This window comes from Antrostomus carolinensis, unplaced genomic scaffold (assembly GCF_000700745.2).
Source record: "Antrostomus carolinensis isolate BGI_N321 unplaced genomic scaffold, ASM70074v2 scaffold10486, whole genome shotgun sequence".
NCBI classification, from domain to species: Eukaryota; Metazoa; Chordata; class Aves; order Caprimulgiformes; family Caprimulgidae; genus Antrostomus; species Antrostomus carolinensis.
The window spans coordinates 66,075-88,606 of NW_010319869.1; the positions used below are offsets into that span (position 1 = coordinate 66,075).

A 22,532-nucleotide genomic window follows, 5' to 3' on the forward strand; every position below is an offset into this window, starting at 1 on the left:
TGATATGGCTTGCTTCATTAACATACCCTGTAATTATTTTCACTAGGATCAGTCAGAGAGCTAGTTACTGTAGCAATTCTTATTTTCTGAAGGTGAACTCCTCTTGTTTTCTGCTTCCAGGCAGGTAATGGAGCAGCTTCCAAACCCCATGATGTTCTGGATGTCCTGACTCAATACCGAGGTGTTTCTTGGAGGTCAGTCTCAGTAATCCCCTCCCAATGGGAGGGAACCCATTTTCTTGGGTTTTGATATGCATGGTTGTTTTTTGTAACACATTGAGGCTTGTGGAGAGTGATTTTGACTTTACATTTTGCATGGAGGCACACAGTTGTACTTTTACTCATGATAAATAAAATATTCAAAATAGTGTCTAGAGTACAGTGTAGCATGGCTGGAATAGGCCTGGATACATGGGTGAAACAGGATCCGTGTTAAGGTGGTCCCTTTCTCCTCTGATGGTTATAGCTGTTGCAAAGGGGACTTCTAGATCCCAGTGGCATTGCACCACTTGCACATTCTGCACTTCCATCCCTGCTCTTTCTATATACCATCTGCTCTTCCCCACTGTGGCCCACGTCACCCATTTGTCCCATTTAAAATCAGCAGTCTATGAAAGGCCAAAATGGGATCTTTTTTGCTGCTGCTGTTTCATACACGGTATCTATTTCCTTGACCCTTTCCCAGTTTTGCTTACATCATGTAGAACAGTTTATTGATTATGAGCCAGTACAGTCTTTTACATATGCAGCATTTTATTAGACAGGTCAAAAAGCCACTCTGTAGAAAGACAATTGTGTTCACTTTTTATTCTGCGACTGTATTATTTAACACCAAACCTGTCAGGCTGATTTTCTGTTCATCATTTCTAATCCATCTGAAATACTGCAGCTTTGTAAGAAGTTTAAACAGGTACTAGAGCATTTCAAAATATTATATTCCAAATTAAAGGGTTGATATAGAAGTGTTGTAAGTCCAACTTTTTATATTTTGATCTTTAATAATATTTTAATGACATTTAGATGGAAAAGTATACTGGCATTCTATACAGCATGAAGGAGGGTAAAGAGCACAGAGACATATGGTGAATTTTACCAGTCTAGTGGTATTCTTCCAGTTGAGTGAAATGAAAGGGAAAAGCATTGTGTATACTTATCCCTGTGAAATATATGCTTTTAGAGCTTTTTGTTATGGGTACAAAGGATTTGTTAACTCAAAGCGAAAGTAATAAATATTTTAATAGGTGCAACAACAGCAAAGATAGCAGCTTTTAAAAATTCTCATTTCTTTTAGTTAGGTTTGAACTTAAGACACATGAGAGAATTGAAAGGGCAGCTAGTGTACAGGCCTTTTAATATAATTGTTATGATTACAACAGAGTCTCTGATTTCACGACCCCATTGGTATGCACACAAAGAGCTTGCTTTGACTTAGAACTACCAGCAGAGAACGTGTGGTGTACATGTGTAGAAACCCCATAAGGGGGAGCTGCCTTACCAAGTCCATCATACCTTGGAACATTTTTTTCTTCTTTCTTTTTAACAGTGTTGGAGGAAATGAAAATATAAGCACAGTCACGACACTAGCAAGTAAGTGCCTTTTTCTGTAAACTCCATAAACATCTGGAGCTGTTTATTAAAACAGATGTTATTATAAAAGAAGACATGAAGAAAGTTTTACAATTTGTAGCATGACAGAACCAATCCCTTTATATTCAATGTCCAGTGCTGAGTGAAAGTTGCATAACAACCAGGCTGTAATTTGCTGTGCATGACTTAACTATGTATTTTGTAATTCCTATGGGTTTAGTTGTTTCAGTATTCTTCTGTTGGTTGTAACTCTGTCCAAAATATGTTGGGGACAGATGAATCAAAGATCTTAGATCATAGCCTAAAGAAACTATTTTGACTGTATGGGAAAGTTGTTTTAGGCAGGAGCAGAATCATGTTACAAGATCAGATTTTATATGCTTCTTAGAGGTCAGGGCATTTTAGATCTGGGGTGTTTGTAAGGCTGGTTTGTAACCTAAGATCTAGAAGGGAATCTTAAATCCTTGGGATTAATACATCTGGGGAAATAAGGCTAAAGGATTTGATTCCAACCCATCTGCAGTTAGAGTATGATGACATGAGAGTCTCCTGCCTGAGCACAGGCTTAGTTAGCCTCACTTAACAGGCAAAATGGCATTGCTAGCCAAGATGATCACATTAGGTAATGAGAGATCTGAATTAATGAAATTCAGAAATCTTGAAGGCAAGGAAATAGTTGTACGGTGACAAATCTCCACGGTTATTATACTTAAAGGTTAATTTTTTGATAGGTATCTCTTGAAGCTTTTTAATGGTCTTTTACGAAGGTCTAATCTTTATAACCTCATTTGTTACCTGCTGAAGTAAGCAACATTTCAGGGTGCTGTCTTTTTCTGCAGACATTCTTCGTGAGTTCAACCCATCCCTGATAGGGTATTCCATTGGCACTGGAAAGGAGACTACAGATAATGCTGTGCTCAACCAAGCTGTGGCAGGGGATTGCACAGAGTAAGAGGAAAACTCTTTTAATTTTAATAGAAAGTTGATTTTTCTTTAAACCTCTAGCTAAAAAAGGCCCCAACCTCCCAAAAGGAGTGCAATAATGCTGATAGACAAGCCCAAATGTATTTCTTTAGCTCCTCTCTAGTGTGAAGGCCACGAAGTGTAATAAGGGCTTTGCAACGTTTCTAATCTGTATCAAATACATTAGCAGCAAAAGTGATGCTTTCTCTAGCGTTTTCAACCAAGAGGCACAAAGCATTTTACAAGCACTACTTGGAAAGCTTCACATCCCTATTGTGAGGCAGAGATAAAAATATAAAAAAATACCCCTGTTTCACAGGAGGTATATTCAAACCCTCTGGTCCCAGAGTTTGTGTAGAGAAATTGAGACAGAGAAAGTTGTGAATTGCTTATGGTCAGTCTGTGGCAGAGCTAGGAATTGACCACTATGCTCAGTCTTCAGTGAAATTCACATCATGCCTTTTTCCCTTGGGAACACTTCTTATGAGGCATGCATCAGTGGCTTGAGGCCATGTAATAACTGATATATGCATGGATTCTTCAGCAATACGTGTATCAATAGCATCCATCTGATGTTGGGAAGGAGTAAAGTGCATTTATTTTGTGGCAGCACAGTGTATTTTCTATATGATTTGTAAAAGTGTAGCTATGCAGTGTTTGCAAAGTGGTCAAGTGCCTACAGGATGCTTATTTTTTTCCTCGCTTTTTTTCCCATCACTGTTTCAAGGTACAGCCTTTTTTGGGTATCATACCTCTCATTCAATGAAAACTGAACTTCCACATGGGTTTTTTTAGCCATTATGTGAAGGATGTCCATTCATCAGCTTTCCTCCTTGTCTTGCTGTATATGCAGGACTCCTCTTTATTTTTTTATTATTTTATTTTTATTATTTTATTTTTCTTTTATATTTAGAGATGTCCCTGCTCAGGTTAGAAGACTGGTGGACCGAATGAAGAACGATACTGTGAGTCTGATATGTCATTAGTATCTTTAGAAAGATGAAGTTATGTGGCATCACAAGTTTCTAACAGACCAACAGCAGATGCCAAACATTAAAGCTGCGGGTACAGCAATGTACCATGTAATAATATTCCCCAGTGCAGACTGTGAGTCAGTACAAAATAATCTACAGCTTTGTCTTAAATCGATTTGTACCAGTATGTGATAGTTACTATCAAACCCAGATAACTGTAATCTTCTTATCATTTTTACTGCAAGTGGCAGGCAAATTCAGTGAAGTTACTTCCTCACCCAATCTACGTCACCCTGTAAGATGACAGAACATTTTCTCTGCTAGGATTTTGCTGTGGTACTAGTAATTGTCCTGTAAGCACATGGTTTTGCCAGCAGTAATGATACGTGTTAGGATATTGAGGACAAGCTTTTCCAAGTGGCAAATCATGTGGAGTGAACATGTGAAGTGAAGAAAGAGCTGGTTTTCTTAAAAAAAAATTTAGTCCCTTCTTTCACTTAGTTATCATCTGATTTTTGACTTACATGTTTGTTGTTAGGAATTATTTGATTAATGATCTGTTAAACACATATTAGGCTGAGGATTGCTTGCATATTTTTCACCTCAACTACTGCTTTGAATGTTTGTGCTATTCGTAATTTGACAAATGTGCTATGCAATCAGTGACCTAAGTTACATGATATTATTTTGGCTCTGCAATTGTTCATTTGGATAGCAGCCAAAAAGCCTTCAAGATAACTGTGTGTGCATGTCAGGTACAAATACTCTGGCGAGTACATATTGGTAAAAATATTTGCAGTACCTTCCTTTTTGGTTCACTTTCTCGTAAACAAGATTTCACCCTGATGGCTCTATCTGAAATGAGATTAAAAGGGATAGCAGCTAACAATGAAGCAGTTGGATGGTTTTCATTCAAACCATTCAAGGCTTTTAAGTACTGCTTTGTCCTATTTATCAGCTTGGAAACATCACACAACAGAAAGGAATGCAAATACCTTTTATTTAACTGATAAACTTCTTTTTTTATTTAACTAATAAACTTCTTTCTAACTAGAAAGAATGTTCATATATCATATAGGTCATATATCTTTAAGAGCTCTTTCTTTTTTTTCCTCTCTCTCTCATTTTAAAACACCTGTTTAGTGCAGGAGGAAAATTTTCCCCTCTATTAATTTGGATAAGTACATTCTGAGACCAAACTACCAGCGTGTTTACCAGCTGGGCTATGTTGTCTCTGCTTTTGAAGATAGATTTATTTTTTTTTAAACCACTTGATTGCTGCTTTTCTTAGTGGTGTTTTGCGCAGAAATTGAAGTGTTAAGATATTGAGTACATCAACTACATGGTACTAAGCACATTGAAACCTTTCCTCAAAGCTAAGAAGGTGTGTGTTTACTGAAGCATAATTACCTTGCATTAGCTAGCCCTTTATAAAATCCTTCCAGAGGAAAAAGTGCTATAATTTTTTACCAGTATTGTTAGATAGAGTTAATATTGTCCCACTATTCTTCGCAGTTTGTCTCACAGCAAGACTGAAATATATTGCCCTCCAGGGTTTTCCAGCAGGATAGCTGCATTATTTATGACTCAGTAAAACATATACCATCATTTTTGCAATGAAGATGTGTTCCTAGGACTGCAGGAGGAGTCACTCCGTGTAAACACAAGATATTACTAAGAAAAGCATACAGATTGATTTCCAGCAATAGTTTTCTGAAGCAAATAATTTTTCATAGTACTACTGATACTGTAAACCTTATTTAGATTATAGTAGTTTCTACACCTTCAGTCATGACTACTAATGCATTTTTGTTGTGGATACTCAGAGAACTATAGCCAGGTATCCAGAGAAATGTTAAATTTGTGTTTAATATGTTGTCTGCCCCCCTCCCTTTTTTTTTTTTTTTTTTTTTTTTTTTTTTTTTAATTAATAGCTCTCCTTCCATCTCCTTCTATGTGCAGAGAATAAATTTGCAGACTGACTGGAAACTCATAACACTTTTCATAGGAGGAAATGACCTATGCAAATTCTGCAACAATCCAGTAAGTCCTCTGGGGCCTGCAGCATGAACAGGGCCAGTCTAGGCATAGGGTCTCTATATATTGCAGTGGGTGAGAGGGCAGAACTCATTGAGTGAGACCAAAATAAGGTAGGTCTCATTTGTGAAGCTCTGGAATGTAACTCTACTGAGACCTTAAGGTTGTTCAACCTGATGTTATGATAAATGAAGTTATATCTTTAGAATACCTGTAAATTACATAATTGTGGCTACTTTGTTTTGCTGTTAACTAAGATAACTTTCCATTATCTAGTCACTTTACCACCTGTAGATAAAAGGTCAAGGGTTTTTGCTCTTCTTTGCCTTGTAAGTAGTCACACTCCTAAGTCTTACTTGGTGCTCTCTGACCAGTTTCAGTGGTATGGGAATGCTTCTACCCACATCTCATGCTGATGCAATTATATATAATGTAGTATATATTGTATATTTATGTAATATATATACCTACTGTATATAGCCTTTGGTATGTGTGAGTATAGAGGAGGTGAAATGCTGTGGCAGACTCCTCAGTGGTGAGACTTACATACTTATGAGCAGCAGAGCACGTACTTTTCATTCTGCATGATTAATTTCAGAAAAGGAAAAACAGCAAAGCAGCACAGTAAGATGGTTATAAAACAAGGAAGAAGCAAATTAACCATCCCTGCCTTCTGCTCCTGACCCAGACACAAAATGGCAGTTGCACATGACTGTGGGTAGCAAGGAGATAGCACGCCTGCATCCAGACATCACAGTGATGCTTCCTTTATGTTGCACAGCTACAAATAGTGCCAACCACAGTGCTCTTGGTGAGCTGTGATTTAGGAAACGAATAAAGGAACTGAGCTGTCTAGTTGTGTAGAGTAGGCCAGTGATGCTTTCAGTGAACTACTTCTGCTTGAAATTAAATCAAAGGGAATTCAGGCTGAAAATAAGCCAGGCATTGCTCATAGGGAAGTTTATTTGACTGTTGAATAATTCCACAAGTGAAGAGATAAAAGTTGGATTACTTGAGACAATTAAATTAGAGGGTTTAAACCACTCAAATGGAACAGGCAAATTTCGCTGCTGAGAGGCAAGTATATAAAGCGATTTAATTCCCAGATAAACGCCTAATTTTTGCCAGTTATTATTTGTGGCAAGTAACGAGCATATGGGAGGCATGTTGCTAATATTCCATACAGCTTAAACAAACTTACATAAACTGATCTCTCCCAAAGACTGTCCCTGTTAGTAAGTTGTTAGCCATGCTTTTAAGACTGGCCCGAGCAAGCATAGGGATGGGGGATGTTGTGATGTCTGGGAGTGCCCCCTGAATTTGCTCCCTCACTGGTACCCAGTGGCTGCTAGATCTTTTGTTGTGAGTGAGACAGCTGTGATGGGAAAGAAGAAAAGCTGAGACTAGACAGTTTTGCCTAAGACTCTGTTTCTCTTGACCTAACAGTTAGAAACATGAATGCTGCTCTGAGAAACTCCAGCTAGGCATGATTGTACCTGCTTGAGTAAACTGATAAAAAAATTCAACTCTCTTGCTTCTACAGGTACACTATTCTCCTGAAAACTACACCTACAATCTGCAAATCGCTTTGGACATACTTCACAGAGAGGTAAAATGAACTTTTCTAGTACGTGGGAGTGGGGATCATGTTCTGTTTGTAAAGCAGTTGCTGCCTATTGATTGAGAATTTAGTTCCTTGCTTTCATTTGTGGAGCGCTGCTGTATGCAGAGATGTTTGCTTGCAGGAAAATCTTTGTGAGAGGCAGGAAGGGCTGGAGAAGTATTTTACCAAAGGAATAAGGATGTACTTGATTCTAGTTGATGTGCTGCAGACAAATAATGTAAAAATTATTGTAAAAATTATTTGAACAAACATATGGTATTCAATGACTAGAATATGCTTTGCTCATTCATTATACTGCAAATAAGTATAGTTATTGTGGTCATTAAGAGAGAGATTCTGATATTTCAGATGAGGGTGAGAATGATGAGAGTACTTGGAGAGTTAGCAGGTGTCTGAGCTGTGCTGAGACCTGTAACAACGTGTTTGGATCTTTTTGAACTCCTCATTTTCAAGTGACCAGCCATCAGCATTTAAAATAGAACTAGGCAGCACAGGCAGGGGCTATAATTTGCTATTGTATGTGTGGGGCATTAATTATTGAGAAAGTACTTTGAACACCTCTGTTATAAATAATGCAAGTTGCCTGAATCAGAGGCTGTTACCTGAGGTCTGCTGTGGCTGTGTAGAGGCCAAGATGGCACTCTGTGCTCCAGGCATCGACTATGGGTTTGCTTAATCTCTTGGCAGGTTCCACGGGCATTTGTGAACCTGGTGACAGTGCTTTCCATAGCAAGCCTCCGGGAGCTGCACACATCAGAAAATACCTGCCCAAAGCTGCTTATGAGGTTTGAAGATGATTTATGTTGCAGCTCTCACTGTTGCTCACAGAAGGCTGCAAGGTCTTCTCAGGACGCTGTTTTTCTTGAATGGAAAGGTTCTAGTATTTCAGACCACCAAATGCCTTCCTCTGTGTATGCACATGTACCTACACGTTGGTTTCAACACAGCATTTAGAAATATGTCTGTCACTGTCTCTGTATCTAAGCCCTGCTGTTACCACTTTTTGTGAAGGTGCCATTTTAGTAACTCATTGTGTGCACTGCAAGGGCGTTCAAGCCAGAGCAGAAAGACCTCAGCTGTGCACTCTTTGGGAAGAGACAGGGAAGAGATTAAGACACAGAGTTTTCTTAGTTGATTGCTTTTGCTTTATTTACAGTTTTACCTTTCTGTAGTCTTAAAACTCTCCCTCTTGCTTCTGTAGTTTCTGATCTCTGTAATCTCATTTCTGATTATTAGTTTTATTGTTAATTAGTCTCTCAAGTAGATGCCTGGGATGCTTAATTGCACTACCTCTTGCCTCATGGCTCAACAATCCTCCCAGGTCAGTGTGAATCCATCACTGAAGTGGCAGGTGTGCCGCAGGTGGGGTCCAGCATGTCCCCCTAGACTTGCTCCTGGCAGTGCTTGCTTGGTTTCAGAAAAGCAAATCTCTGTTTTTCTGGACAGACAGGTAGAATAACCTTGTCCTGTGAATGAAGGCACCCATTGCTCCTCCTGCTGTGTGGGCCAAGGACCTGGAACAAGATACCATCAGCATAGACTGTAAGAGTTAGCTTGGAGGCCGGAATTGTAGGAGAACTACAGGGTCTCCTGTACCCAGGTGCCTCTCTAAAATGTCTGCTTTGAATCCATCCTGCCAGACACCTTCAGCCACAAGGGACTCTGCAGCTGCTGACAGGGAAAGTACAGACACCTGAAGGACCCCATGAAAGAAGGTGGTTTCACAGGAGGAACATAGATACAACCTTTTTGTTCTGATTTAAGGGCTCTTTGACAGCTGTCAGTGGAAAATTAGCTCTGAAATACAGAGTGCTGGAGCTTCCAATAACAAGTTGTAGTTTTTCTTTTTAACAAGGGTTCCTGGCTAGAGCACATTTGTACCTCAAGACCCTAATAATCGGACAAGGTTAGTTAGTGGAGCCTTTAAGATTAGATTATTTCAAGGTACCTTTAACCTTTTCTCATCATCTCAGGTGTCACGCTGAATTTAACATTTGCCTGTCTGGCAGCAAGCCAAGTTTCCAGGGTACTAAGCAGACCCTGTGTGGGATAATAAAAGCCATGCTACTGAATTTACTGAATTGAAGAAGGACCTGAAGGAAGCTTTTGATCTTGAAAGCTTGTGTCTTTTCCCGAGAGTAGCAAATAACCTAAAAAGAGATAATATCTCCACTAATTTTGCCTTGCTTAAGTTACTGAAACACTTCTGAAAACACAATTTAGGTTTGTATTGCCTTTCATATAGACGTACTGTAGAAGTAAAATCTTGTTTTGTCAGTTGCTCTTCATTAAGACAATTTTGGAGGTGGTAGGGATCTGTGTATACTTTATACATATCAACTGCGTCTCTATAGGAGGTATTTCTCTAAGAACTCTCTCAGGGATGCTTTACTGTGATCATATGACAGGATCCAGTTGGAACTGGATGATCTTTAAGGTCCCTTCCAACCTATAACCTTCTATGATTTTTAGAAGGAGTCGTTTTTCTTATTTGGATTTGTCAAGTAATAATGAGGCATGCCCAGGAAGAGGGAGAATCAGACTGAAAAATTCATATCCTAGAAGGATCAAAATTTCAGAAAGGGAAAAATGTGGCCAGCATGAGTTCACAGAAACTTTAAATGGCTCAGGTTGTAATGGTTCTCTAAAGATGGAGATTCCAGCATCAGTCTTGGCATCTGTTTTGGGATGTATACCATCCTCCATGTGAAATATCCTGCAACTTGTGACCTCTCAGTTGATTAGAATGAATTTGTGGGAGCTCTGTCTTCAAGGATGCTTGCATAATTCTGCTGAAGCAAAACATGTTGTCCATGGTTTATGAATGGTTTTTGTGGTGAGTTGGCCCCAGGTGACAGCCAAGCACCCATGCAGACGCTCATTCACCCACCCCAGAAGCATGGAGGAGAAAACAAGAGGAACACGAGCAAGAAAACTCATAGGTCAAAATAAAGACAGGGAAGTCACTTACCAAGTACCATTGCAGCCAAAACAGACTGAATATAAGCTGCCCAGAGAGGTTGTGGAGTCTCCATCTCTGGAGATGTTCAAAACCCGCCTGGACGCTTTCCTGTGCAACCTGTTGTAGGGAACCTGCTTTGGCAGGGGGGTTGGACTAGATGATCTACTGAGGTCCCTTCCAACCCGTATGATTCTGTGTGACTTGGGGAACTTAATTTATTGTCCATTAGTATAAATATTTAATTACTGGTTTAGGTATTGAGAAATGAACAAACAAAAAAGTTAAACACTTAAAGCACCTATCCTCCCTCATTCCCACCCTCAACTTCACTCCAAGCACCTCTCCCTCCCCCTTTGTTACTGCCACAGGGTACCTTCAGCCCCTTCAGTGAGGCATGGGTGGTGCAGGGGGTTGGGGTCTGGACGTAATGGTTATCTCTCTGTTGCTCCTTCCTTCTCACCCTTGTCCTGTGCTCCAGCATGAGTCCTTCAGATGTGTGCCTGCTCTGGTGTGGACTCATCCACAGGCTGCAGTCCTTTTAGGGGAGTGCCTGTTCTGCCAAAAAACCTGCTGTTATTCTCTCCTCCTCACCCTCTCTAGTGTTTTCTGCCCTTTCTTAAACAGGTTTTCACAGAGGCCTCACTGTCTTGGCTGACAGGCTCAGCTGTGCCTTGTGGTTGGTTTGCTGAAGCTGGCTGGAACCAGCTGTGTCCAGCATGGGCATCCCTGGCCTCTCCTCACAGAGGTTACTTCTGTTGCTGAAACCTTGCCTGGGCACCCAGTACAGTTTTTGCTTGCATGGACTCTTCTCCTCACCTTATGTTAATTAATTCATCCCCAATAAATGTGTTTCTGCTCAAGAGTCAGGACTGTGCAGAAACTCGGAGATGAGAGGCTGCTCCCATTGAGAAATCTTAGGCTGCTCCCAAGAGAAATCCCTCTTGAAGAAGCTTTTAACCCTGCAACTTGTGAGCTCAGGAATGAGGGGAAAAAAAGAGGAGCGGATCTCAGCACCATGCTCTTATCCCACAGGCTCCTGTGCCCTTGTGTTGTAAACCCTAAGGACAATTCCAATGAGTTGAAGAAGTTGGTCTACTTTAACAGAAGGTATCAGGTAAGTCATTTGGCATTTGTTACAGGTATAATGTCATCCTCCTGTTGATCAAGGGACCACCAGAGGGGCTCATATTTGGAGGTGAGGGAAAGTTTCCACTCTTAATGACATCTTTGTAGTTGTGGGTTTGGGTTTTGTTTTTTTTAAAAAAAAGGATGAGGGGGAGATGGGAGTAGGCTCAAGGTCTTCATGACTCTGATTCACTGAAATAACAAAACAGATGAGAAGAAAAATTGTTAAAGAGCCATAGAACCTAGAGTATGTCAGAGAGCCAGCAATTTTTTGATCATTTATCTCGTTGGAGGTCAGATTAAATCAAAGATCATGATAACTCGGGAACAAACTTCAGGCATGGGATGTCAGCCAAACCAAAATGCTTCGGTGGTTCTGGAAGAGCATCTTTTTGACAGAAAATCTAATTGCTGAGCAGGTTGCCTGCTCATGTCAGTCAGGCAGCCATCCCCAGGCTACCTCTCTGCAAAGAAGCCCAGTATGTGTGTCTCAAAAATTGACAGCTGCGGTGGCTGTCTGGTGTGAGCTGGAAACCACAGCCATGTCTGGGTTTCTGCACTAGGGGTGGGGAACCCCTGGGTGAGATGTAAATGGACAGAGGGACTCAATCAGCTGAATGTAAAGAAGGAATGATAACAACTTTTCTTTGACTCTTTAGGAGAGAACCCGACAGTTAGTGGAGAGCGGAAGGTATGACACTACAGATGATTTCACTGTGGTTGTGCAGCCATTTTTGATGAATGTGAACATGCCAAAAACACAGGTAAAAACCAAAACCACTCCTACCTTAAATTCTGGTGCAATTCCACTGACTGTTCAAAATTGTCTTGGCTGTAAATGCGACCAGCAGTTTTCTGGCCTAGTAATTATTATATTCAGTTGAGTTAACATCCAAAATGGCAGAAAATGCTTATGGAATAACTTGGAGATAATGGGCAACAAGAATACAGACCTTGAAGACATGATTTTGTGCATTGAGTCCACTCTACTGCAATCAGACAACAATGCAGTAGATATTTATGTCAAAGTCTTTACCAGGGAGCAGTTAACCTATATCCCCCATGCATCACACAGTCCTTTCCAGTACTTTGGTAAATGACTTCTAGTATGAAAACCTACATGCTTCAAAAGACTGTAATGTGTGAATCTCAGGGGAAATAAAAGAATACAATAAATATCTGTGCCCAGGTATTCTGTACCCACAGTCATAGTGATCTTATTACTTTGGAAATCCTATATTAAAAAGCTTTAAAAGGCTGCTTAGTTCTGAGTTATTAGCATTCTCTGGCCTGGTTTAATTCTCTTGGCCTCAGAGGCCTTTACAGTTACTTTGATTTGAAGTCAACTGGGATATCTCACTGGAAGAGAAAGGGATAAGGCACAGCTTGTTGCACATTTACTGCCTCTGTGACAACATCCATCTCATTCTCTAGGAAGGGTTACCAGACAGTTCATACTTTGCCCCAGACTGTTTTCACTTCAGCCAGAAGTCTCATTCCCAGGCTGCACGTGCTTTGTGGAACAACATGGTAAGATTTTTAAACGTTGTTTTGGTCGCTCCTTGTCTGCTCCATCCTGCCCTTGGCAGCCAAAAAAACCCCAGTGAGCTACTAAGTAGCTAGCATTCTCTCTTCTGGACCATTAAATGAGTTTACAAAGGAAAAGAGTGATCATGTGATGAAAGGTCACCTGAACTATTAAACCACCCTGAGATTTACTGGTTTAATATGAATATGTTAAGGTTGGGGTGTTGGACTTCTCTCAGGGAGACGATGCCTGCCCGGCACATTGATCATCAGGCCGTGTTAATGGTTGTACGGAATTAGCCTTTTCAGTATGCAAAGCAGCAGTGCAGGGAGGCAGGCGCCGGGACGAGAGCAGTGCACTGCAGTTGTCTTGCTGTGCCGCACAGGTGGTTTCCACTGGCTGGTAGCACAGCGTTTTCTGTTGCTCTCTGATACTCATCTACTTTTCTTCTGTGCTGCCCCCTTTTTCCCACAGCTGGAACCCTTAGGGGAGAAGACAGATAATCAGCAAATAGAAGATGAGATTGTTCTCAAATGTCCAAGTGAGGTAAATTACAAGGGTTACCTGTGTTTGTGTAGAGGTGCTGGGGGTGACCTGGAGTGCTGGCTCCATGAGAGGGGTCTGACTCTTCCCTGCGTAGTTTGTGCCACTGCCACCAGTAGCAGTATGAGCGCTCCCCCATGAAATGGAGGGCAAGATTGTCCTAGGAGTAAGCTTCTTCAAAGCCACACATGATGGCTGGCCAAAACACAAGGGAAGGGTGTTTGGCCTACGTGGTCAAAACTATTAAGTATCCACACTAAATGACTGAGCTTCAGTGGGGGAAACAGCAGCAATGGCACCAGTCAGCACGGCTCTGCAGAGGTCACTGAGACTACCCTGCAGTGGGACAACAAGCTTATTGTAAATCACACACAGCAGTGTCCAAAGCTTGTTCTGTAAATTCTGTCTGTGTAAAAATAGTGCCCTAGGTTTACACTGTTATTGTATGGATTTTTAAAGTGGCATTTCTTTCTTTCTTTTTTTTTTTTTTTTTTTTTTTTTTTTTTATTTTTTTTTATTAATCTCTGGGATTCATTTGCATCAAGTTGCTAATCATCTACAGACATCTGAGAACTGAAGGTTGAGAAATGGAAATCTCTGTGTATTCTTCTGATGCTTTGCATTGACTCAGATTGCCTTGTTTTGTAGGCTGAGCCATTCCTGAGGACATATAAGAACAGTAATTACACATACCCTAACCAAACTCCAGTAAGTGTCAACATCACTATCCTACTGTTACTCTGCTGCATCTGCTCCTGTATGGTAGCCAGATGAGTCATGCTCTGCACTACAGATGAAATCAGTCTCTGGCCAAAGGGGTTTTGGAGGCTGAGTGCATGGCAGGGAACAGGAAAGCCTTCCCTGAGTTAAGGCAAAATGCATCTGGAAACACCTGTAAGAACACATGCTCAGACAGCACTGTTATCAGTACAGGATGCTGCTCTAATCTGAGCAATACTAAATATGACTATTGAATTGAGCAACTAAGACCTGTCTGGTTAATTACATGCTAAACAGACTTTGGTTTATCCACCTGGCCTCTACAAGAACCACCTAGTTACTACTGACTGTATTTCCTAGCCAAATGGTATTCAACTTTCTTCTTCTCTTTAGAATTATGGAAGCCAGCTGCCATGCAAGGACAGGTTTCCATCCTCCCCTCCGGCAACTTCAGGTATTCTTGCCTGTTTTGTGTTAAGAGGCTGAATTACTTTCAACTGTCCTCCTTATTTTTGCTGAAAAGACTGCTGGACTGTGAAAAATACTGCTCAGAAAAGATGTCATGTTTTTCAGCAGCTGCTTAATAGATACGATGTTATACTGTCACTCAAGGTAACATTCTGGCTAAGTAGCTCCACTTAACTCACTGCCAGTGGAGAACTTCAAAATATCTCTTGATAAAATCAAAACTTATGTGCTGACATAGCCTATAAGTGATACCACCAAAAATTTGGGGAAGGAAACTGGAAATCTAGCTTCCTGCATGTTAGTCTAGGACATAGCAGTATTCAGTTTTTCAAATAACTTCATGTTGTCTTCTCCTTGGTCCTTGACTGTCTTACAGCTTTAATATGCTGTTCCTGCTTTGTCTGATACCGCTTTGTTTTACCTTCATCTTGGTGCTGGATATTGTTTGCATCTTACTGTTATTTTCTCCTTGCTCTTCTCTCTCTTTGGTAGCAATGTTATTCAGCAAATGGAGATGCTGAATAATATGCATATGCTGCTGCTACAACCTCTGGGTATCACAAAAACATGTCTGAACATCAGAATGCACAATGGCAAGTTTCCCACATACACTGGTGAAAAAGAATGGCTATTTCATATCCAGGTTCAGCTGCATCTCTTTCCTTTGCAGTGCATTCCCTAAAGCCAGCTGATGTGAAAATCATAGCAGCCCTTGGGGATTCTTTGACGGTAAGAAGATAGTGTTTTTACTGTTCTCTTGGTAAAACTACAAACATGTGCCTGTTCTGGTAGAGGGGTAATAGCTGTTGTACCTGGAAGCAAAGACATTCATTCGTGGATGACAATAGATCTAGCAGGTAGAACAAGAAAGAAGGTGTCAGTTCTCCAGCACTCTGTTCCCCCCACGCACATATTCACATGCTTTTGAAGTCAGGCAAAAACACAGTCGAATCCTTTAAAGAGGTGCTTAAATAGTTTGCTGAATTGGAGACAGAAGAGATCAGATGCTGTTGAAACTAATGGGACATAGCACAAGCCTTAGGTTTTTTTTAATAGGAACAGACTGGTGAACCTGTTCTTAAGCCTCAGTTCTTTCAGGAACAGAGTGTGACTAAGGGATGTTGGATAATAGCATTATATTCATGTTAGTGTTAATGAGATAAGGATGTACAGGGGTGAGAGCCCTCTGGCTTTATCTGTTTCAGAAGGTATTCAATATTTTTATTGTGCCTGTTTTAACTCCTAGGTAATTTCTTTATCAAGACATAGTTCTCACTGAGGATTATCATCTTTGGTAGCCTAGAAGGAATATGTCTCAAGGTCCAGACATCCTATATTCCAATTATGCCTTTCTGCCTAATGTTTTCATACTAGTCAAAGACAGAAACTCTACAGCCAGCTCAAAGGGAACACTGGGCAGAAAGTCTTAACTGGAATATAGGTTTCTCTGAATCTGAGCCTTAACAACAAAGACATTGTGTGTACAAACTGTGAAGCTTTACAACTCTCTGGCAAGCCTGTTACTAAAACTCCTACACATAGGAGGCTACTGAAATAAACAGAAGTATTTAAATGCAAACCTGCAATGTTGACAAATGAAAGATATTCTGTGTATAGCTGTGGTTGTGATATTATGATATCCAGGAGCCTGCAGATGTCTCTGCTTCTAAGTATAGTCTGTAGGAACTGAGAATGAAATCTGCTTTCATAGAAGGTGCAGTTGCTGTCTCAGAGCTGCACTTGGCCCATGCATAGTTTTTTTGGAACACCAGTCTTCCCTTAATTCAATAAAGCCAGAAAATAAGAGAAAATTTACTATCGTGGTTTAATCTGAAGTAGCAGCAAATAGTCTGTCTAGCCTTGTGCTGTACAGAAGTACTATCCTGAACCCAAAATTATCATGAAACTATAGTATCGCAGCTGGCAGGCACTCTGCTTCTGAATTCTGGTGCTGTTTTAGGAGAGATGTAGTTGCTAGCTTGCCTCTTTCTTCAGGGTAAGTGTAGAGAGTGCTTTCCTCCTTGCTGTAGTACTACTATAATTCTCTCCATTTAGCACAGTACTTTTAAGATCAGTGTAAAAGCATTATGGTGCTTCTTTCTGAGATTGTTTTCTCTATTGAGTTCATATAGTGTTTCTTATCATTAGCCGAAAAGTTTTATGTGTTTGTTTGAGAGGTTTTCAAAATTCTTGAATAATACAACTATAAATGAATTATTCAGCTCACCTAGACCCATGAGAAGGAAGCCTTTGTTCCATGGCTCCATTTCGTGTGTCATATACAATATGATGCTCATAAATAATTATGGAAGGTATTGATTGCGTTCTTCAGGAGGAAGGTTGGGAAAAAGCCAGATGCCTTCTAAAGCTTTTGAAGAGGCACATTAAAAAGTAAATAAAATTACTCTCTATGAATGACTATTGTATTAGTAATTGTGCTTTAATTTCATTTGGTTAATGAAAAATAACGTCCAGGCTGGAACAGGAAGTGCCTCAGATCATCTCCTGGATTTGGACACTCAATACCGGGGACTGTCTTGGAGGTAAGTCTTCAAGAAGAGTGATGAGGAGATGTGTATTCTCCTGTAAAGAATATTATTCTCTTCCTCATGTTTTGGGGCTTTCAGCTGCCAGAAAGCTGAAAATTCTAGCATTTCTTGTGAAGATGTATCAAGATCCAGGATTTGTCATAAAGGTGGCTTCACAGAAAATGTTTTCTACAATGGATTTTAAGGTTGCCTTTTGACTTCTCTCATACTTTCATCTTTGGCTGCTCATGACAGTTTGTATTTTTTTGATGGGATGGCAAGTTGGAAATCTACAAAACTGGAGAAAAAAACACTGGAACAAATAAGTCAATGCTGGTTGCTTTTGGGATGACTTCTCGAAGTTTGCTATTACTGAACTTTTTGTAGCACCATGGAAAAAAACTCATTTAACTGGAGAACTTTTACCACATGCAGCACACAGTCGTAAAAGATTACATTTTTTTGCTGTGACAATGTAGCTCAGTTGACATTGACTGAAGCAGTTCTGTGCTGTTCTAACCCCTCTCCATAAGCTGGAATGTGTCCTCAGTGTGTCCTGCCAACTGAAAAGCTCTAGAGAGCATACCCCTATGCAGGAAGCAAGAGAAGAGATTGAGGAGCTGCTGCTGCAGCTCTCATCACCCAGGGGCTGGCTCTTTGGTGCTGCCTGTGGGTTGCTTCATGAGACTGGAACTGGCCTCAAAATCGACCTTCTAATCTGTAATACTTTAAGGCTCAATGATTTGAGTATGTAGCTGTCTCAGGCATTTTTCTGCCATTTCATAATGATTGACTATACCCCCATAGAACTGCAAGGTCATTAAATCCTTCTGACAAGCATCTTTACCACTGAAACCTCAGCTGTTCTGCCCAATTGCACTTCCACTTCTGTCCTCTTCATGCAATCTGATAGATTGATAGTTACCAAATTAGTCACCCTTTGCTTTTTCTCATGCTGTGTGGTAAGTTTTCACTTTGCTTATTGTCTGTGTCCAGCTAAGTGATGAGTGATTGGGATTTCTCTTTTTCTCATTTCAGTATTGGAGGAGATGAGTCATTAGAGAACGTGACAACTCTACCTAGTAAGTAAATGCTTTGCTAGATCTAACTGGCAAGATTGAAGAGAAGGAATGGGCTGATTTCTGATACATTTACAGAGAGCTCTTAAGTATCTCAAAGCTGTTTTAGAGTAATTAACAAGAACTACCTTTCAAAGAAACAATATCCTAGGACTAATGAAGTGAGGCCAAGAAGCAGCTAGAAATTCCTTTCCTTTCTTTTCCCTCTCCCTTCTTAACTGCTTGGTGAGTGTTATTTGAATTTCTAAATAAGTTTGCTCTGTCCATGCTTGTGATGCAATTAACATTTGCTTTTAATAAATATTCCCCCACAGCTTTTTCAAAAAAGAGAGGTTTGCATACAGTAGACTTCTTTGGTAAATAAAGCTGACTGCTTGTACATGTAACCTGAAGGGAATAATTTTGACTTGCTCTTCACTGAAACATACAATTTCTCATAGCTCAGTCTGTTGTTAACGTAAAGCCATTAGAGTTTCAGTTGGATTTGCTGTAATAATAAACTTCCATTTGAAGAGGGCCAGTAAACTGTCCTTCTGTGTGTTGCCCATTTATTATAAGCAGGATGTAACAAGAATATAATTAGAATAAGCAATTAATTGATTCAATGCATGTTGTTACATTTGACAATTTGACATTCATTAAAATGTGGTTAAATTCAATCTTTATGATTAAGCTAGCTTTTATAGTTTACAATATGACCACTTTCACTGTCAGCTGGGAATAACTCTGTCAACTTCCTTTTGGAAACTACTATGGGGGTAGTGGAGAATGTGGTGGGATTTTGTCAGAACCGTGCATCTGAGGCTTTCTTCTTCATATTTGTCAGTAGTGTGGGATTTTGTGCAGCTGTGAAGTAGAACCCAGATCCTCTAGCTGAAAACAAGCTCCTGCTGGGCTGAAGCCCCTTAGAGACTCGCTTCACAAGGTCACGATCATATGACTAAGGATTTTATTTTAGGCTTTAACCACTACAACATGAGAGATATAACCACACACAGTAGTCCTCAACTGTGCTCATCTTATCCACCAGTGACAGTGCAGGGCAGAGCAAGCACACTGCTGCCAGCTGGTGATCCCTCTCACCACTGCTTGGTGGATGCAACCAGTTGAATGGAGGCTACAGAAGCTGTGCTGTTCTGTCAGAGAGTAAAACTGTGGCAGTGTTGGTGTGTGCTAGTCCCTGTAGGCAGGGAGCAGATGTAGGCATTTTCCATTCATTGCCATCTTTCTTTTTCAGACATCTTTCGAGAGTTCAATGTTACGATTGTGGGCTATTCAACTGGCACTGGGAGTGAGAATGATTCGAATGCGTTCCTTAACCAGGCAGTTCCTGGAGCACAGGCTAAGTAGGTAGCTTTTTCTTTTACTTTTGCAGGTGATGAATGCTTCATCTAATTCCCTTTCAGCTGTCTTGTGTGCTGTCACAACTTGCTCTGAACAGCAAGTAAAACCAGTCTAATTAGAGTTGAAAATTGGCTCAAAACCTGTTAAATGTATGGGCTTCATAGCTGAACTTTCAAATGAAGCCAACAGTCCCGGTAATGAAATCCACAAACAAGAAACTGTCAGTAACTGTTTGGTGGTGGTGGTGGTTTTCACTCTTCCTCTTCAACATCTATTCATTTATCTATTTATCTGTCAAGAAATCTCTGAGAGCATGGATGTTTTCAGAAAATGAGCATGTAGTGAATTTGTAAAGAGATACCAGGAGAAAAACTAAATTAAATCTTTCGTAATTCTGGCTTCAGGCTTCTGGAAGAAGCAAGCAAGAGTGGTCAAGAGAGAGGGAAAAAAAACCCAGACACAGTCTGGAATCTAAAGAAAGAATGGTTGATGGTCATGTGTGGGTTTTGGTGCATTGCAGACCTAGGGAGTATAATGTCTTGCAGTCATCTGAATTTGGCTCTTTGCTTTTAGTCACACCTGAGAGGCTGCATGAGTTGAGCTTTGCTATACTGCTTATCCTAGAAATCCCTGGCTTCTTATTGAAAGAGTTGATGCTGTTTAATTAACAAAGCAGATGGCTGCTGGAATTCAGTCATAGTTTGGGCACAGGTTCTGGCAGACCATGCCTGGATTTGGCATTGTTAGTTGATGTTACCCAGACGTACCCAGACTTTCCTTCATTTATTTGTTTTTTTAAAGGAATATTCCCCTTACTTCCCAAAGAGGTCTTGGAAGTGAAGTTCAGAAGCCAAGTGAGGTGTCGGAGTTTTCTGTATCTAAGCAAAGATTGTTAAGATTTTTATTTTTATTGCTCTCCTGCGGACCTTGAGTAACTTCTGACTCATATTAGGAATCTCAGTAAATGCTTGGATTTCCGGACAGAAACAGTCTAGTAGGTGCCCTGATAAATCTCACAGCCCTCCATACCTGAAAGAAGGGGTTTTGTATCTGAATGTATCTGTGTCAGTCAGGGAAACATATGCAGGGATTATATATATGCAGCATATATCCAGATTGGCTTCAGCTTTTGCTTGTTATAGGAAAGAATGAGATAGGTGCCTGTCTTGTATTTTATATCAGCTAAATCCTAAACAGGCTTTTTGGAGTGGTGGGAGGACTTGAAAGAGGAAACCCAACCTCTTGTAGTCACCAATATGATTTAAAGCAGTTTGTATCAATAGTAACCAAGGCATTATATTAAGTAGTTATTTGTTAGCTGTATGAAGTAAGTTGGTGGATATTAGTCTAATGAAAAATTCATTACTACTTCATCTATGCCAGTTAGTCTTCTCTCTTCCCATGTGAGGAGCTGGACTAGATAAACATGATGAAGTGGAGCTATCCATGTTCTCCAACCCTGTTTTTTAAACATTCAGCAAGGAGGTGCAGACCACAGTTGTTCCAGATTTCTGATGGTCTTGTTTCTCGTAAGTCTCTGTAGAAAGGTGTGCAAAAATAAAATCCTGTAAACCACTACACTAATATCCCTGAACTTTGAGATGCTTATTTTGGGTTTCTATTCTGTTACAATGTGGCTCTTAATACATCTGAGAAGATGAATGCATCCTAATTTGACTATTGAAATGTATTGCAACATAAGGAAACGTTTCTCCTGCTTTAGGTATTTGGACCTGGAATGATGATAGAATCCAGCATTTATTCTTCATCAGCCAAAAATATCAATTTTCCTATGATTCAAAGTCCACCAGCTAATCCTGGTATTTCAGAATTGTTACCTGGCTTGTCTCACTTTGGGTGCTAATCTGGAAACTGCTTTCCAGAGGTGCTGGGATCTTTCTGAAATTGGGTAGTTCTGCTCTCTTAGCAGCTTATGGAAGCAAAGTGTAAGGCTTTTTTAGAATTAAGTCAGTGGCTGCTCTGAAGAGCTCTTTAGTGAACTTGATGGCAATGTAGCAATGCAGGTCTCATTCAGCAAAACATTCCTAAGCCCATCTGCATTCATTGCCCAAGTGCTTACGTCCGTGCTGGAGTTAGGGATAGCTCTGAAGCATGTTGCTGAAGCAGAGCCTGGCTCAGATCTCTGATTTCACAGGAAAAAAAAAAAAAAAAAAAAGAAAAAAAAAGGGGGTTGAGAATTTAAGACTGAGAGGAGAGAACAGGTGACAGGAATGGTGAATATCTGTATTTCCCATTAGCAAACTATTTCTGTTAATCAAGATCTAAATTTGGTGGAAACTGCAGCTCAGGGATGGGTGATTGCTGGCACTGCTTCATTCAAGATGTTCTTAGATCTCACTGACTGTACTGTAGCAGGATGCATCAGCACTTCAGTGACTGCCTGAGAAATCAAAGGTGTTGCGTTCTGTCAGCTCAATAAGTGGTGTTTTCCTCTGGATCAATATTGAAGTTGATACCCTAGCTTAGGGGTGTTCCACAGTAAGAACAGAAGGAAATTGTGACCACTTGTGGCGTCTGATAGCTTTGGGATATAAAAAAGAAAGTAGGTTATGACATTGGACAAGGGTAACAGTGAACAGAACTGTTACATGCATACAGTATCCGTGTCATAAATGGATGTATGACAGGGCTCATTCCCCAGTAAATACTCTTATGTTAGTGTCAGATCAGTATTCAGTTGGAGGAGGGTGCTGGGAGATATCTCCTGTTCCCACAGTAAACACAGCCTTGCAAAGGAGAGCTAAGATCTGGTTGCCATACAAAACAAGTGTCATGCTTATTAATGTCAGCTGATACGCTTCCAGAAATGATAGACAGTCAGTGAAGTGTTTCTAACAAGAGCCTGGAGGGAGATGCAGCTCATGCCATACTGCAGAGATGCCTGGAAGGCCAAAGCTTTCCAAGCACATTCTCTTTTCTATGCATATTTGAGGATCAACATGAGGATCAGCATCAGGGCAGTCAAACAAGGTTGAAGTGTTCAACCTAGATAACTCAAAATTCATGGCAGTTTATATATATATATATATA

At 40.3% G+C, this 22,532-nt stretch overlaps 1 protein-coding gene across 1 annotated transcript in view; it reads left to right on the forward strand.

Annotated features, from left to right (window-relative positions):
- PLB1 (phospholipase B1) overlaps positions 1-19,483 on the forward strand; it is a gene marked incomplete at its 3' end in the record, with an annotated part of 47,563 nt that extends 28,080 nt beyond the window's left edge. Inside the window, exons 18-34 of the mRNA XM_029085304.1 lie at positions 121-194; positions 1,543-1,586; positions 2,426-2,534; positions 3,463-3,514; positions 5,486-5,566; positions 7,104-7,169; positions 7,872-7,969; positions 11,179-11,260; positions 11,931-12,035; positions 12,706-12,801; positions 13,274-13,345; positions 13,991-14,050; positions 14,456-14,516; positions 15,201-15,259; positions 17,006-17,073; positions 18,097-18,140; positions 19,375-19,483. Of these exons, the coding sequence (XP_028941137.1) occupies positions 121-194; positions 1,543-1,586; positions 2,426-2,534; positions 3,463-3,514; positions 5,486-5,566; positions 7,104-7,169; positions 7,872-7,969; positions 11,179-11,260; positions 11,931-12,035; positions 12,706-12,801; positions 13,274-13,345; positions 13,991-14,050; positions 14,456-14,516; positions 15,201-15,259; positions 17,006-17,073; positions 18,097-18,140; positions 19,375-19,483 (1,280 nt within the window). The remainder of the gene's footprint in view (positions 1-120; positions 195-1,542; positions 1,587-2,425; positions 2,535-3,462; positions 3,515-5,485; positions 5,567-7,103; positions 7,170-7,871; positions 7,970-11,178; positions 11,261-11,930; positions 12,036-12,705; positions 12,802-13,273; positions 13,346-13,990; positions 14,051-14,455; positions 14,517-15,200; positions 15,260-17,005; positions 17,074-18,096; positions 18,141-19,374) is intronic.
- Between the last annotated feature and the right edge of the window lie 3,049 nt (positions 19,484-22,532).